General features: G+C 53.8%; 3 protein-coding genes across 5 annotated transcripts in view; 1 reads left to right on the forward strand and 2 right to left on the reverse strand.

Moving 5' to 3' along the window:
* The window catches only part of TNPO2 (transportin 2), a 16,919-nt gene extending 16,461 nt beyond the window's left edge, over positions 1-458 (reverse strand). The window contains exon 1 of one of the 3 annotated variants that reach the window (XM_023746139.1): positions 358-457. The gene's annotated coding sequence lies outside the window, so the exon portion shown is untranslated. Of the gene's footprint in view, positions 1-357 lie in introns of all 3 variants that reach the window. The other 2 variants (XM_023746141.1, XM_023746142.1) reach the window with 2 other exon arrangements.
* A 4,135-nt stretch (positions 459-4,593) lies between these two features.
* Positions 4,594-7,906, reverse strand: TRIR (telomerase RNA component interacting RNase). The gene is made up of 3 exons (XM_006105021.3): positions 7,460-7,906; positions 5,340-5,417; positions 4,594-5,031 (listed from the first exon to the last, which is right to left on the reverse strand). Exons 1-3 carry the CDS (start codon positions 7,883-7,885, stop codon positions 4,924-4,926), a joined length of 612 nt encoding a protein of 203 aa, XP_006105083.3. The 5' UTR covers positions 7,886-7,906; the 3' UTR covers positions 4,594-4,923.
* Positions 7,907-9,924: 2,018 nt separating this feature from the next.
* ASNA1 (arsA arsenite transporter, ATP-binding, homolog 1 (bacterial)) lies at positions 9,925-16,689 on the forward strand. The gene is made up of 4 exons (XM_014447246.2): positions 9,925-10,114; positions 10,923-11,070; positions 16,199-16,347; positions 16,428-16,689. The coding sequence occupies exons 1-4, from the start codon at positions 9,954-9,956 to the stop codon at positions 16,612-16,614; spliced, it is 645 nt and encodes a 214-aa protein (XP_014302732.1). The 5' UTR covers positions 9,925-9,953; the 3' UTR covers positions 16,615-16,689.
* Positions 16,690-16,715: the final 26 nt, after the last annotated feature.

Genomic DNA, 16,715 nt, shown 5'->3' on the forward strand with positions numbered 1-16,715 from the left:
CAACCAAGCCCCACCGAAGAGCACCCCCCACCCCGCACACACCCGATCCTCGCGACGTCCCCCAATCAGATGATTCCAGCCCGACCCTAGGCGCCCCCATTGGCCGGTTTCTCTCGCCCCAAGAGCGGACCGGGCTCAGAGGCCCCACCCCTTAAGCCCGGCTCGGTTTCCCCCTCCCCCCCCACCCGTTCCTGCCGCCTCGAGAATCGGGCCCAACCCGAGAACCCAAGGTTCGCGGCCTTTACGGGTCAGGCACGGCCCTGACGCCCGGGCAGCACGCGGCACAGGCACAGACCCTGACGGGGGTCAACGCCAGGTGGAGCCGAGCAGGTCCGGTTCCGGGTGAGGCCCACTTACCCGGCCCGAGGCAGCAGCGGCGGCGCCTTGTGCTGCGGCTTCTCGTGAGACTCGCGCGGAAGGAGGGAGCCAAAGCGAGGGAATTAAAAAAAAAAAAAAAAGAACCACACACTCATACATACACAAACGCGGCCCCACATGAGCCGCGGCGGCTCCCGTACGCTGTTCAAATTGGCCCAACCAAGCCAATCGGAAGCAGCAGCGGTCGCACGTGGCCGTGCACCCGGGAGACCCAGGCCCCGCCGAGTTGGGTCACGTGACCAAAGAGTGAGCGCCTCTCTTGGCCTCTCTGGCCGGCCGGTCCTCCCATCGTCTCGTCTTTCTCAGCTGCTCTCACGTGGAAGCTCCAGCTAAGTTTGGCGGAACCTGGGACTTGGGCCGTGCAGTGGACACCGGAACCGCTCCGCCAGAGCCAGCTGCGGTGCCGGTCAACCCCTTTGAGAATTTAACTGCCTCCCTCTCCCCATCCAGAGCGTACTTGGTAGGAGTACAGTCTGTGTGCTCAAGTTGAGAGTAGAGGGAACAGCCGCTGGTGGACTTTATACCCCAGAGACCAAAAAAAAAAAAGCCAGACAAAGGGAGTGCCGGAGACAGGCTCATCCTACCGCAGCCTCTGCTACATTTTACGTTATATACTTCCCAGATTAAATTCCAGTTTAACAATTTTTACAGGGACATGAAAAAAAACAAGGATGTAAAATTTTTAATGAAATGAACTAATAAAATAAACACTGGAGCAAAACGCCCCAATCCCTTTCCCCACTTGAAGCTGAATGAAGTGGAACGGCCCAGGAAGTTTAGGCGAGAGCAGGGTCATAAAGAAGGCATTTTTGTGATCTTTGCGCCGCCGTAGGACAAAGTGGGGCCCTCTTCCTCTTACCAGCAGGAAAGAGCTGGAGACCCAGTGCTCTGAGGACAACCCAGCCCTGCCCTGAGAGACTTCTTGGCCTCCGGAGAGGCACAAGGTCAATTTTTGCCCCAGCCTGGAGGAAGGGGATCGGTTTCTCAGCCCACTTTCCGTTGACAAAGTCAGTCCTGGTTCCGTTCATTCATGAGAAACAGGTGCTTAAGACCCCTCTTGCCGAGCACTGGCTTGGGAAAGGTCGGCTGGCGCCGGGCTCCACCCGACCGTCGGGTTCCCTAAAGCAGCAGCCTGGATGCCCACCATAGCGGGCTGAATTGGACCGACATCTGACTGGAGAGACACGTGCGCGAAGCCACTGCCTACGCATGCGCAGTGGCCTTCCCTCGCCAGCACTTATCTGGACTACAATTCCCTCCTGGCACCCGCGGCTATGGCTCTAGCTGAGACTCAGAGCCTGGGGATTTGTAGAGCCCTGGAGGTGGGCGTTAAACAGAAGAAAGAGTGAGGTCGAGGGGCTGGCACAATGTATATAGGTTTCCGGAAAGTGTATGAACGGTGGGAATTTTTTGCTCAGGGTTGGGGATTGCCCCAGATAAGGGTCAGGTGGGGAGCGAGTTAGAGATGCAGGAGAGAATTTGTTAGGGTTCACCTCCCTTTTAACTCGTAAAGTTTCCAGCGCCTCTGCACAAGCCTCGGGAGAGAGGGGATCGGGGCAGAATAAAGTGGCCCCTGCTACCTGTATGGCCCACAGTACTGGTAAGTTTCCTCTCCCCAGCTGGTGGATTTGAGTACTGAATTGGGACTCCTCACCCCATTTCTTAAGCACCTACTACCGCCTGTAAGGCAGTTTCTAAATGTAATTCTCACAACAGCCATGTGCATGGCAAACTTACTTCATCTAGAAGCTCTAGGGCAAAAAGACACTCAAGGAGCTGATGCCCAACTGTGAATCTGAGATGGCAGACAAATGCCTATCACTTTACAATAGCCTCTCTGCCTGTGCATCTCATCACACTGAACCAGCGTTTAATGGTCAGCATTTCTCAAACACGACCACCAAACACAAGCCAGTTGCTTCACCCAGGAAAGCAATGACAGCTGTTCGAAATGTCAGGGTTACCATTGACTATATGAACATTAGAACCTGACTCTAGAGATGGTTCTGCATTTTACACCTATTTTATAGATGAAGAACCTGAGCCACAGAAAGGCTGACTTACCCAAGATCAAACTGCTAACAGACATCAGAATAGTTTGAAGCCAAACTATTTGACTCACCAAAACCTGAAATTTTCTTTTCCTCCCCCTTCAGACTTTCCCTAGGTCAAAAGCACCATGAAGGGAGGTGCCAGGACTCCATCAGCTCCTCCTGCCGCTTGACACTTCAGAATAGAAGCTGAGCTGCTGCAGGGGCGACCTACTTCTCCCACGTGTTTCTTTTTAAAGATCCAACCACTGCTGATGGCTTCCAGGGAGTAGGAAGTAGAAGTGGCTCCATGGGCTATGTCCCCTCTCCCCACTAGTCACACTTGGGTCAGCTCAGCATCCCCAAAGTAGGAAGGAAAGCACTTTGGGTCAATGTAAAAAAATAAACCAGCCCTAGCCGGTTTGGCTCAGGGGTTATAGCCAAGGGATAGAGCATTGGCCTGTGGACTGAAGGGTCCGGGTTCGATTTCGGTCAAGGGAATGTACCTCAGTTGCAAGCTCCTCCCCAGCCCAGGCCCTGATCGGTATCTGCAGGAAGCAATCAGTTGATGTTCCTCTCTCACATAGATGTTTGTTTCTCCCCCTCCCACTCTCTAAAAGTCAATGGGAAAATATCCTTGGGTGAGGATTATAAACAAAATTAAAAAACCAGACAACTTTACTGTGTATTAGCAGGAAATGAGAAAGGGTATGTCCCCTGTTCCAAAGTCTGCTTGCTTCCTCAAGTCAGGGATGGTTTCAGCTTGAGGTTTTTGTACCTGCAGTTCTTTCCACCTGGAATACTTCCAAAGACTCTTCACTGCCAATCCCACCTTCTTCAGAACTTGGGACAAATGCCACCTTCTCAGGGAGGCAGGCCATCCATGACCTACTTAAAATTGCCATCTCTTCCACTCTTATATCAGTCCCCCTTTCATACCCCACCCCAAATGGATAACCATCTGATGTGTCCTATGTTTGTTTCTTGTCTGTTTTCCCCAACTAGAATGTTAGCTCCACTAGGACAGGGAGTTTTGTCTGTTCTGGTGCTCCACCCCAACTCCCATAGGCTGGAACCCGGCAACAGGCTGCCCGCTCCCAGGAAGGACCACAGCTATCTGCCCTTCCTCCCTCTGCCTCCACAGGTCCCAGTGACCACCATGATCCTCCAAGCCCTGCTCTTCCCCTGATGGAAGGGGCACAGGAACCTGGCCATGGGATAGACTGGAGTGCTGAGCTGCTCAGCATTTGGGCCATGTTGGGGATCCCAGGTCTATGTTTGAGAAGAGGTTGGAAGGCAAGGGCATCATAACATTCCAGCTCCACCAGGATTAACAAAGGGGCCAGGAGGGCATTAGAGGGGCACTAGGGAAATAAGACTTCCTTTAGGACACCCTGTCCCCTAACATGTCAATAGTCATGCCTGCAAGATGGGACAAACAAGCCCATGTGCTCCTTCTATGTATTCCTTTTCTGATCATATATACAGCCGGCGGGGTCAACCCCAGCTTCTCCTGTTAATATAAAAGTGTGTTGCTCCTTAGCTCAAAACCCCCAAAGGCTTCTTCTCACCAAGAATAAAGTCCCAAGTTTCCACCCTAACACACAAGGCTCTATATGTAGTCCACTCACCTGGCTTGTCATATGGGCCTCCTCAAAGCTCCCCATAAGGGCCAGGCACTCTCTGGCCTGTCTTTACACTGGCTGTTCCCTCCACCTAGAACTCATTTCCTCACCTCACTCAGGTCCCTGATCATATGTCAATGAAAATAGACACCCTTCCCCAGCCTCTACCCTGTACTTCTTCACAGGCACCTCCCAAAATGGCTTCCCCTTTTTGTTTGTTTCCTTCCACAAGGGCAGGGAGCAAGCATGATCAGTTCTGTCCATAGCTGTGGCCCCAGCCCAGGCACAGAATAGGTACTCAGTGTCTGTTGAATAACAGCTTTGGCCCAGCCAAATGGGACTGTGAAGAGAACCTGAACATCAGGAGCAACAGTGGGGGGTACAGTCAGGGGTGGGGGGAAAAGGGTCCTAGGGAAGAGTCCAGGCCTACTGACAGGGCCATACCCCCATCCTCCCCAGACCCCGAAACCCCCCTCGCCAGGCCAGATCCAGACTTTGGAAAGTGTAGCAGGGGAGGCTTTAGGTTGGAAGGAGCAAAGAAGGCAAACCAAGCACACAGCTCCGGCACTAAGTCAAGTTCTTTACTTCCCAGAAGTGATGGCTAAGGGAAGGAGGAAGGGGAGGGCGAGAAAAGGAAGACAGAAAGAGCCAGAGAGAGCAAGGAGGTGGGAAGAGAGGGGACAGTAAACCACTGTTCTATGAAGTCTCAGGAGGCAAGTGCTCAAGGTAAAAAAGAGTCCTGGAGGATCGTCCGCGGCTGCGGGAAGCATCTTGGTTTCCTTCTGTGTTTAAGTCCTTGGGGGGAAGGGCTGCTGCCGCCGCCGCTGCCGCATTAAATAGTTATGTACATCGCAGAGAGTCCCAGGCCGTGGGCAGACGGGGGAAGGGGGTCATTTCACCAGGGGCCGAGTTTTATCATCATCGCCGCACTGGTGGGCTTTGTACTTTTTCACTTCTGCCATGTACTTGGCCCATGCATCACCTTTACTTGTTAATACCTGTGGGGAGGGGGGCAGGGGCACACAGGAGGTTGGGAAGGGGATACCAGGGAGGCCAGGAACTGGGGTCAGGACTGTCCTGAGACAGCTGACCCACCCCCAGTACCACCACCCAGAGGTCCTGGATTTGAGGTAAAGATATTCAGAGTCAAGTTATCTGGGGACCTTGTTGAAAGCCCTCCTCCCTCACCCAGTACCCCCACATCCAAGGTCCAGATGCTAGACAGGGAGGGACAGGGCTGGTTAGCCAGGTGCTGAGGCTGTTAAGGAAAGGCCGCACGGGTAGCCCCCAAACCTGGCCTGCTCACCTCATCCTCCGTCTTCTGCTTCTTGGCTACTATTCCCGTCTTGAGGGCTAGTTTGTTTCCGCCTCTGCGCTTGCCCACCTGGGTGAAGGGACAGAAGACTGCAACGGTTACAGGAGTCGGGCCCGCCCTTGGCGGCGCTGAGGCCCACTACACCTTCCTAGCCCGGCCCGGTGGCCCGTCCTGACGCCGCGCCCAGCTCCGCCAGCCGGCCAACCTGCGCAGCAATCAGAGAGGAGCACACGCGACTCTTAGCGCCTGCCCTGGGCCCATGATACCCAGGCAGTCTTGGGCCCCCAGGATGCCCTCCCAGGGAGCGAGAAGAACCCCCACACCAGTGGGGACAGGCTCCGTCCTCACTCTCCATGCTGAAGCCTCACCCTCCCCTAGCAGTGACCACGCAGGCAACAACAGCTCCTTTTATTAAGCACTTACTGTATGCCAAGCCCTGTGCCCAGTGCTTTGCATGTACCACCTCCTTTCACTTTCATAGTTACAACCATACCGATTTCATACATGAGGAAACATTTTTGAGGAAGAGAGGCCTGTACCCTCGGTCATGTTGGCAGCAAACAATGGGACTGAATTAGGGTCGAGTGGGTCCAAGCCACCGAGCAGCATCCTTAACCACCAAGCCACACTGTGTCCCTGAACCTAATCTGGCCTGGCCTCTTGGAGGGTGCTCCCGAAACAGCCCCTCAATGAATAAATGAAAAGGCAGGGACTACTACTCCCACTTAGCTCCTGGCATTTCCCTTCCTCAAACAGAAGCCTCACTCCGGACTCTTGTCCTGGTCCTCCATCTGCTCCCACTGACGGAGGCTTCCCGTGTCATCCTATCTCTCCACCCATCAACCAGGCATTCAGGGACCTGCACAGCTGGGACTAGTAGTCTCACACCCATTTTTGGTGGATGAAGAAACTTGACCCCCAGTCTGTTATTCTCTCAAGTTTTGGTATTTTTTTCCCACACCACAGGGCCTTGATCTCAACACCTGAGACAAAGCAAGCTCAGAATGGAAAATCAATATAGATGCCATTTATTTAACCCAAAGTCTCTCAATCTCGCACTGACTTGTGGAGCTGGATCACTCCTTGCTGGGGAATTTGGAGTGGGGGTTCGAGGAGGGCTGCCCTGTACATTTGAACAATGCTGAGCAACATCCCTGTCCCTGGTCTCTGCTCAGATGTCAGCAGCACCCTCTGCCCCAGTTCTGACACCGAAAATGTCTCCAGGCTTCCCTAAATAGGAGGAGCATCTCCAATTGAGAAGGACTGACCACGGCCGGGTCACTCGTTGGTCAGAGCACGGACCCAACACGCCAAGGTTTCGGGTTTGATCTTGGGTCAGGGCACGTCCAAGAACCAAGCAATGGATGCATCAATAAGTGGAACAACAAATCACTGTTCGACTGTCTCTCTCTTTCTCTCTCTCTTCCCTTTCCTAATTTAAAAAAAAAATCTGTGTTTTTTTTTTTTTAATTTAAAAAAGTAAAAAGAGGACAACTGGTCTAGCCCTTTCTATCAGACAAGCCCCGTGATCCTTTTCCAGGATGGCCTCACTGAATTCTCATCACATCAGAAGAGGAGATGTCCGTTTTTCCAAATACAAAAAATAAAGGCAGGCCATCACAGACGCTCCAGGAAAGCTGCGATCGTGCCCGTCTGGTTCACCCCGGCACAGCCAACGCCTAGCACAATGCCCAGCACCAGGTAAGGGGCTCCACAAACGGACACTGGGCGAATGAGGCTCAGGGGAGCTAAGCAAATCTCCTACGGCCACAGCAGGCGGTCCGAGTGTCTAATCCACACACCTGAGACTCCAGATTTGCATTCGCTCCCCTCCGAGTAGGGGGAGACGGTCCCAGTATCCAGTTATGGCACCAAACAGGCATCCTGGTTTCCCCACTCCCGGCTCCCCGGCCTCACGGGCAGTCTACGGGGGAAGCCTACACTCGCCCCCAAACCTCTGTGGGGGGCCCAGGTTTCATCTTCGGCGAGAGACCTGGAGGAAGTCCTTCCTCGAGCCGGAGGGGGCCCGGGCTCGCGATTCCCTTTTTCCCCCCGATTCCCGCGCCAAGAGAGGCCCCCGGCGCCCCTCCCCCACCCCCGCGGCTCCTTACGAAGCTGAGCGTGGGGCCCGGGCCGCCCTTCCTCTTCGGATCCCCGGGACCCCCGGCGGCGGCGGTCGCTGGCTGGTCGGGTCGCGGCGGGCCCGGAGGCGGCTCCTCCTGCCGCTGCCGCTGCTCCTCCTCCATCTTCCGCTTGAACAGTTCGAGGAAGCTGCCGTCGTTGGCGAACAAGTTCACGCCGCCCGACACCGGGCTCGACATCTCCTCGTCCCCGCTCTCGGGCGACGTCCCCGGCCCCGACTCAGCCCATCGGCTCCCGCCGCCGCTGCCCGCCGCGGGGCCCGGCGCCTCCCGGCCCGGAGGCTCCGCCCGTCTCCCTCGGGCAGCCATTTTGTCACCAGGTGCGGCGCAAAGGACTCCGGGAAGGCCGCTTCGGCCCGCGCTTGGCGCCCGACTAGTCGGTCCCGGGCAATGCATGCCGGGAAGAGCCGTCTGGTCCTCAAGGCGTCGCAGTGGAGGCGGGACCTGAGGGCGGAGCGAAGGAGGGTAAAAACCGGCCGGCGAATCCGCGGGCTTTTCCGTTCAGCTAGGCTTGGGCGGGCATCACGGAGACGTGGTGTAGCGGGCTCTCAGGAGTGAGGTTTCCGCTTGAGACGGGGGCGGGGGTGTGGGGGGCATAGCTTTCCGTGGCTAGGACCCCCTTCTTAGCACCGGAGATAATCTCGGTGGGGAGAGGGATCCCTTTTTGAGGCTGTGTGCTCAACTGACACCTTGGAACAGTGGTTCTCAACCTTCCTAATGCCGCGACCCTTTAATACAGTTCCTCATGTTGTGGTGACCCCCAACCATAAAATTATTTTCGTGGCTACTTCATAACTGTAATGTTGCTACTGTTATGAATCGTCATGTAAGTATCTGATATGCAGGATGTATTTTCATTGTTACAAATTGAACATAATGAAAGCATAGTGATTAATCACAAAAACAATATGGAATTATATATGTGTTTTCCGATGGTCTTAGGCGACCCCTGTGAAAGGGTCGTTCGACCCCCCAAAGGGGTGGCGACCCACAGGTTGAGAACCGCTGCCTTGGAACATGGGTCCCTAACTGAGTCTAGAGAGCGTCTCTAGCCTGGATAAGGTGGTTCTGGGTTGATGACATGTCCCGGGGATGGAGCTCCGTGGAGCTGGGGGTCCCATCTCAGAAGCAGGGTATTATTTGAGCTTTCTAAACCGGAGTCCCCCCGCTTATTATCAAGAGTGTCCGCCAAGCCCTGGCCAGCGTGGCTGAGTTGGTTGAGCGTCGTCCGGTGCCAGGAAAGGTGGTTGGTTCCATTCGCGTCAGGGCACACGCCCGGATTGCGCGCTGGAGCTCCGGTAGGGGGCGTGCAGGAGGCAGCCCATCGATGTTTCTCTCTCTCCCTTCCTCTCAAAACCAATAAAAATATTTTTAAATGTTTTAAATTTGATTTTAGAGAGAAAGGGAGAAAGAGAGAGAAAAAACATCGATATGATCAGCTGCCTCCAGCCACCACCACCCCCAACCAGGGATAGAGCCCGCTACCCGGGCATGTGCCCTGACTGGGAATGGAACCGGCGACCTTTTGGTACATGGAAGGAGTCTCAACCAACAGAACCACACCGGCCAGAGCAATAAAATAGCTTAAAAACAAACACATACACGCACAGAAGTGTCCGCCAAGGGCCTGGTACCCAGCTTGTATTCCTGTCCATTGCTGAGGTCCAACAGGGGGAATTCGCTAAACTGGAGTCTCCCCTTCCATGGGGAGCAAACTGCAAGAAGGTTTTCGGGAACAGGAAACACAAGGAGCGCGGTTGCAAGTGTGATCCCTGCCCTGATCTGCCCGGCATGGGGGCTCTGGGAGCACTGGACAAGGGTCTGCGGGCCTTGCGCACAACTGGAGGCGGTCTCCCTCTAGGGCTAGGCCATTCGCAGCCTCCGGAGACGTCTTCAGTCAACTAATCAATCTGTCTGATTGGTTTGCGTGAGGAGCCCGGGCGGCTCACAAAGGAGACGGCCATGAGACGATTTGGGGACCCAGTTTAGAGAACTGGGGGGGAAATGATCGACATGAGGTTGAGCCCATAGCGTCAGGCCAGGGCGAGTCTGGGATCCAACTTCAGGGAAAGGGTATGGACTGGGTGCTTGGTGGGTTGCTAAGGAGAGGTGGGAGACTACCGGCACCTGCGAGTGATTGGAGAAAGTAAAAAAAAAAAGAAAAAGTAGCCAATGAAAAGAGTGCTGCCAGACTTGGGGTCCAATCAGTGAAGGGGAGTATTCTGGAACGTACCAATATGTTAATTAAGCGGGGGGCGTCCGTGAGATAACATAATCGAGAGATCAACAAGGTAAGCCCCGGGAATGGAGAACATTGGAACTATAGCCTCTTCTATGGCGCCTAAAAGCCAGGGGGTGGGGAACGTCCCTCGGGCTGCTGGTCCCGCTGGAGATGTGACCGAGAACTCCCCCCGCAGGTGCCTGGCGTGGTGCGCTCCGCGTGGTCACGTGAGCCGGTTCCAAGATGGCGGCAGGGGTGGCCGGGTGGGGGGTTGAAGCGGAGGAGTTCGAGGATGCGCCCGATGTGGAGCCGCTGGAACCCACGCTTGGCAACATCATCGAGCAGCGCAGCCTTAAGTGGATCTTCGTCGGGGGCAAAGGTGGCGTTGGCAAGACCACCTGCAGGTAAGGAGGCCGCGGCGGGAGCCGGGGAGACCGGTGGGCTGGACCACTAGGCGAAGGGGGCGGCCCGGGACCGGCTTCTCCACGCCGAGCCGGGCACGGGTGGGAGGGGCGCCGGGGCCTCCCGGGGTGTGCTCTCCAGAAGCCACCTGGAGCGCGTGGACGGCGCCTCCCGGATTCAGGCCCGGCACCCTCTGAGTTGGACCATTTCCGTTAGGGCTCAGGGGCCGAATCACGCTGAACCCAGCGCACGGCGGCCGGGAGAGCCCTTAGGGGTCCCCGCCTGCGGGGCCACACCGGAGGGAGCTCAGAGTAGGGGCCGGGGCACCGGAACAAACGATCCTTGTCTGGTGAAACGTGCTACTCTGTGCCCACGTGGGGGTGGGGTTGTGGGGAACGGAGCGAGAGAGGGTAGGTGATCAGACTATTCCAGTCAACCGGTAGGAGAGGGAGGGTTATCCTGAACAAATGGGACTGAACCATCCCGAGTGCAGTAGGAGGTTCCAGGGACCCCTTAGCTTAGGGTTGAGGGGGTGCAAGGGACCCCGGAGTTATGCTGGCTGGACAGCTGGACCATGCCATGCTGTGCCCGCAAACATGAAGCCGGCATCAGGCCAGACTGAACCCGGCCACTCGCCAGCTGGAGTGGTCTTAGCAAAGGTCTGAGAAGGGCCCTGCACAGAGACTGGGGACTGATCCCGCAGTCACCCCTGTTCTCAGGGCCCCGGCCTCTGAGCCTCACATCTCCCCATGCAGACGGGGAGCAGGCCCTGACCCGTGCTCCCTACCTTTTGACCTTTTCCTTGCCCAGCTGCAGCCTAGCAGTCCAGCTCTCCAAGGGGCGGGAGAGTGTTCTTATCATTTCTACGGACCCGGCCCACAACATCTCCGATGCATTTGACCAGAAGTTCTCCAAGGTGCCCACCAAGGTCAAAGGCTATGACAACCTCTTTGCCATGGTGAGTAGAGCAAGGCTCAGCTTCCCAGTCTGGCCACGGCCCATTCAGGTCTTTCCTGTGGACATCTTCCATCCGCCCATCTACATCCTTTGTCATTCCAGTCTCGCCCCTTCTTCAGCTACCCACAGGGAAACAACTGAGGAATGCTTGTGGAGCAAAAAGGAAGCCAGAGCCCTGACCGGTTTGGCTCAGTGGATAGAGCGTCGGCCTGCGGACTCAAGGGTCCCAGGTTCGATTCCGGTCGGGGGCATGTGCCTTGGTTGCGGGCACATCCTCAGTGGGGGGTGTGCAAGATGCAGCTGATCGATGTTTCTCTCTCAACGATGTTTCTAACTCTCTATCCCTCTCCCTTCCTCTCTATAAAAAATCAATAAAATATATTAAAAAAAAAAAAAAAGGAAGCCAGAGCGACTGGAGCTTAGTGAGCAAGGGGAGGGAGCCATCAGAGAGGTCAGTCAGAGCCATGTGGTGTAGGACTTTGTAGGTCACTGGGAGCAGTTTGGCCTTGATTCCAAGTTTAATCGGAAGCTGTTCATTTTGAGCAGGGCAATGTCATAGCCTTGACAAGTTCCCTGTGGCTGTCATGTGGAGAATGGATTATAAGTTGAGGCTGGAAGTAAGGGCAGTGACCAGGCAAGAGATGAGGGCAGCCAATAAGATGGAGGTAGAGTGTTGGGGAAAAAAGGTTGGATTTGTGATGTCTCTTGGAAATAAAGCAGTACAACTGCTTGGTTGTCATGGGCGAGAGAAAGAAATGAATTTTTACTTTAAGAGAGGGTGGAAGGGGGAGAGACAGAGAGAAACATCAATGTGTCTCTCTCACATCGATTGGTTGCCTCCCACACACTCCCTGATTGGGGCCGAGGATCAAGCCTGCAACTGAGGTGCGTGCCTTTGACCGGAAACGAACCTGGCACCCTTCAGTCCACAGGCCGACACTCTATCCACTGAGCCAAACCGTCTAGGGCAGTGGTTCTCAACCTTCCTAATGCCGCGACCCTTTAATACAGTTCCTCATGTTGTGGTGACCCCCAACCATAAAATTATTTTCGTTGCTACTTCATAACTGTAATTTTGCTACTGTTATGAATCGTAATGTAAATATCTGATATGCAGGATGTATTTTCATTGTTACAAATTGAACATAATGAAAGCATAGTGATTAATCACAAAAACAATATGGAATTATATATGTGTTTTCCTATGGTCTTAGGCAACCCCTGTGAAAGGGTTGTTCGACACCCCCCCAAAGGGGTCGCGACCCACAGGTTGAGAACCGCTGGTGTAGGGCTAAATACATCTCTTGGTTGGCCCCTGAGCAGCTGGGGTGAGGAAGACTAGCAGAGAAGCAGGTTTAGAAGGGACAAGTCAGGAATTCTATTTTGACCACAGTGAATCCATGGTGCCCACTGGACATCCAAGTGGGGACACAGGACAGTGGCTTAACTGTGTGAGCCTGGAGCTCAGAGGAAGTTGATACTGATTTGGGGGTCACTGTCCCGAGGGAGGTATTGAAAGCTGTGTGAGTAAAGGAGAATATGAGAGAACAGAGAGGCCCAGAGACAGCCTGAGGGGGTGTCAGCATTTAGGGTCCAGAAGTGAAGGAGGCTAACAAGGAGCTACGGGGGAGGTGAGGGGAGAGACAGAGGTTATACCCTCCTGAGCTCCAGGAGGACAAAGGAACTTGGGCAGAAAGAGGTTGTCTGTTCCAGCAGGTACATCCGTTTTAGAGACCACTGGTGAGTGGGGGCAAAAGGCTGTCTGGAATGGGTGAGCTGAGGAAATGGAGACGGTGATCGCCATGATGGGGGCTGAGAAATGGGGCCATCACTAGAGGGAGACGGAAGGGGGGTTGAGGTGGGCTTTTTTGAGAAAGGAGACACTGGAACATGTTTGTTTGCCAATGCAAATACTTTACCAGGGAGAGGACAAATTTTCCAAGAAAGGAATGAGGATTTTACCGGAGACTTTTCCTGAGAGGGGGGGGGGGGGCGGGGGGAGTGAGCTACATACAGTGCACAGACCTCTTACATGGACTCCTCCGGGGCCAGAGATGCGGAGGCAAGGTGGAGGGCCTGGGGCGTTTCCTGGGGGGAAGGGATAAGGTGTTGACAGCCAGTGGCTTTTCTTTCTCTCTGAGGCCCAGGTGAGGCACAAGTCTCAGCAGAGAGCAAGGAGTGAATGGGACGGAAGGGGTTTGAGGAGGCATAAGATGGGACATAAACACTCGCAAGAGCGGATGGTCTGGCTGTTGGGTGCCAGACCCATTGGAGTTTGTGATTGGGAATGGGGAGCAGGTGGGAGTTATTTGTCAGGTGTGCTCCCCTCGTGTTCACCTCAGTGTAGCCACACCAGGGACCCAGGAATAACCAGGATGGGGATTTTGGCAACCACAGAGGGAAGGGGGAGTGTTTGTAGAGGCAATCTTTGGAGCCTGGGCTGGGTAAGGGTGCCGGCCAAGAGGGACACTGACAGTGAACTGGGGTCAGGGGAGAGGGAATGAGGTGGCCCAAAGAGGTTTAACCCTTTGCGGTCGTATTAAATTTGGACATGGGTGTCGTACTGGTCGGAATTAATTTCCATTGAAAGAGCAGTGATACATAACATGCAAGATTATGAAGGGTAAACAAGATTTATTAATTCTTTTTTGGAACTACGTCACTACTAGTAGAATCACTACAAATGTTATCACTTTCTACGTCAGAGTCAGTATTCAAGGTGCCAAAATAAAACTCTTCATCGTTACTTTCAGATTCGCAGTACACTTCTTTTTTTTTTTTTTTTTTAAATATATTTTATTGATTTTTTACAGAGAGGAAGGGAGAGAGATAGATAGTTAGAAACATAGATGGGAGAGAAACATCGCCCAGCTGCCTCGTGCACATCTCCCACGGGGGATGTGCCCGCAACCCAGGTACATGCCCTTGACCGGAATCGAACCTGGGACCTTTCAGTCCGCAGGCCGACGCTCTATCCACTGAGCCAAACCGGTTTTGGCTCGCAGTACACTTCGGTAACTTTCTTTTTGCCATTTTGGAGTATTATTTTGAAATATCTTAACAAGCGAGAATGCCTAATTACAGTTAAACATAATTTGTAAAGCTTTATTTGAAATTCTGCGAAGTATCTCCGAAGCTTGTCGATTTCTTCACTCTCAAAAGGCGACTGACTCGCCACGGTGCTTTGCATGGCAAGTGTGGAACGACCGCGTTTGTTTATATTGCGTTTCGATATCTCCAATTCGTCAGGGCAATGTTTTGGTTCGTGACAAGGTCGCTTAGACACTTAAGAGCTTTCAGAGAAATTATGAACTGATACATGAATAAATAGAGTTAAGATTCGTACGGTTCCTTGCTGTGGTGGCTGAGAGTAGACAAACGACCGCAAAGGGTTAAATAACTGAAGCAGGCCCAGCTGGTGTGGCTCAGTGCTGGAGCATTGACCCATGAACCGGGAGGTCACAGTTTGATTCCCAGGCAGGGCACATGCCCTGATTTCGGGCCTGATTCCCAGTAGGGGGCTTGCAGGAGATAGCCAATAGATGATTCTCTCATCATTAATGTTTCTGTCTGTCTCTCTTCCTCTTCCTTCCTCTCTGAAATCAATAGAAACATATTTAAAAAATAACAGCCAGACCAATGTGGTTCTGTGGTTGAGCATCAACCTATGAACCGGGAGGTCACAGTTCGATTCCCAGTCAGGGCACATGCATGGTTTGTGGACTCCATTCCCAGTGTGGGGCATGCAGGAGGCAGCCGATCAATGATTCTCTCTCATCTTTTTTTTTTTTTAAATATATTTTATTGATTTTTTACAAAGAGGACAGGAAAGAGATAGAGAGTTAGAAACATCAATGAGAGAGAAACATCAATCAGCTGCCTCCTGCACATGTCCCACTGGGGATGTGCCCGCAACCCAGGTACATGCCCTTGACCGGAATCGAACCCGGGACCCTTCAGTCCTCAGGCCGATGCTCCATCCACTGAGCCAAACCGGTTTTGGCTCTCTCTCATCTTTTTTTTTTTTTTTTTATATATTTTATTGATTTTTTACAGAGAGGAAGGGAGAGGAATAGAGAGTTGGAAACATCAATGAGAGAGAGACATCGATCAGCTGCCTCCTGCACACCCTCTACTGGGGATGTGCTCACAACCAAGGTACATGCCCTTGACTGGAATCGAACCTGGGACCCTTGAGTCTGCAGACCAACGCTCTATCCACTGAGCCAAACCAGTTAGGGCTCTCTCTCATCTTTGATGTTTCTATCTCTCTCTCCCTTTCCCTTCCTCTCTGAAATAAATAAAAATATATTTTAAAATAGTAATAACTGAAGCAGGAGGCAAGGAGGCCCAGGTCAGAGAATGGGGTATGTGAGCTCAGAGGTGAGCCAGTGACTAGGAATAACCCATCAAGGGTGTGACTGGGTGTGATGGGTCGGGCAATGGATACACAAGCTCTATGCAGGGAAGTGGACCTCTGAGGCCAGTGAGGGGGACTTCATCACAGGACCTGTGCAGTCACCAAGGAGCGGTGACACAGGAGGAGGATAGAGAAGGAGGCATCAAGTCAGGACTGGCCAGAGTCCCCAAGGATGGTCATATCTTTGTGGATTCCACATCTATGTTGAGGACTTCCTGTGTGCAGACAGTTCCTGGTGTCCTCAGGGGGCTGACATTCTGGGTGGGGAGACAGATGAGAAATGTGATGAGTGTATCATGTGAAGGGAGGCTGGATGTTAAGGAGAAAGGCAGGCGGGACAGTGAGGATTGTGTCTGCCCTGTTAGATGAGATGGTGAGGGAAGACTCACATTAGAGAATAATCTGGAAGCAATCAGGGGCCGGGTGGGGGAACAGCCAGTGCAAGCCCTGCAGAGGGCTTTGGCTTCCCTCTGTGGACACTGATCACAAAAATTTGCAATTTTCCATCTGTTTTTAAAATTGTTTGACCTTTTGAGCAATCGGAAGACCTTAATGCCTGAGGGAGGGCCATGGCACCTTGGGGGTCTCCCCAGCCTCTTCCCTGATGGGGCCCTCTTCGGGCTCCCCTGGCCCTGGTGCCCCCCAGGTGAGACGGCCCTGGGAGTAGCAGGAGCAGCCTGAGTCTCGATCCCTTGTGTTCCCCCCCTAGGAGATTGACCCCAGCCTTGGCGTGGCAGAGCTGCCTGACGAGTTCTTCGAGGAGGACAACATGTTGAGCATGGGCAAGAAGATGATGCAGGAGGCCATGAGCGCCTTCCCAGGCATTGACGAGGCCATGAGCTATGCAGAAGTCATGAGGTCAGGCCCAGCAGGCTAGTGCGGCCTGGGACTGGGGTGGAAGAGGGAGCAGAGTGGGCCTGACCTTCATCTCCCCGCAGGCTGGTGAAGGGCATGAACTTCTCAGTGGTGGTGTTTGACACGGCGCCCACGGGCCACACGCTGAGGCTGCTCAACTTCCCCACCATCGTGGAGCGGGGCCTAGGCCGCCTCATGCAGATCAAGAACCAGATCAGCCCCTTCATCTCACAGGCAGGCAGGGCCCCAGGGCATCCAGGTGTCCCCTGAGTGGGAGCCAGTCCCCAGGCCCCCAGATGTGCAGTGACATAAGCCTTTCTCTCACACAACTCTGGATCCACGTTTTCCCAATGTGGGGGGAGGGGCTCTTC

The sequence above is a fragment of the Myotis lucifugus genome, unplaced genomic scaffold, assembly GCF_000147115.1.
Source record: "Myotis lucifugus unplaced genomic scaffold, Myoluc2.0 scaffold_629, whole genome shotgun sequence".
Taxonomy (NCBI): domain Eukaryota; kingdom Metazoa; phylum Chordata; class Mammalia; order Chiroptera; family Vespertilionidae; genus Myotis; species Myotis lucifugus.

What these genes read in the sequence shown, in the direction of transcription:
- ASNA1 (XM_014447246.2), top strand. Translation starts at nt 9,954, where the DNA reads ATGGCGGCAGGGGTGGCCGGGTGGGGGGTTGAAGCGGAGGAGTTCGAG. An exon ending in GTTGGCAAGACCACCTGCAG is followed by an intron (nt 10,115 to 10,922) that starts GTAAGGAGGCCG and finishes TTCCTTGCCCAG; the next exon opens with CTGCAGCCTAGCAGTCCAGC. An exon ending in AGCTATGCAGAAGTCATGAG is followed by an intron (nt 16,348 to 16,427) that starts GTCAGGCCCAGC and finishes ATCTCCCCGCAG; the next exon opens with GCTGGTGAAGGGCATGAACT.
- TRIR (XM_006105021.3), bottom strand. Translation starts at nt 7,885, where the DNA reads ATGCATTGCCCGGGACCGACTAGTCGGGCGCCAAGCGCGGGCCGAAGC. An exon ending in CGGGCCCCACGCTCAGCTTC is followed by an intron (nt 5,418 to 7,459) that starts GTAAGGAGCCGC and finishes CCCTTCACCCAG; the next exon opens with GTGGGCAAGCGCAGAGGCGG. An exon ending in AGCAGAAGACGGAGGATGAG is followed by an intron (nt 5,032 to 5,339) that starts GTGAGCAGGCCA and finishes CCCTCCCCACAG; the next exon opens with GTATTAACAAGTAAAGGTGA.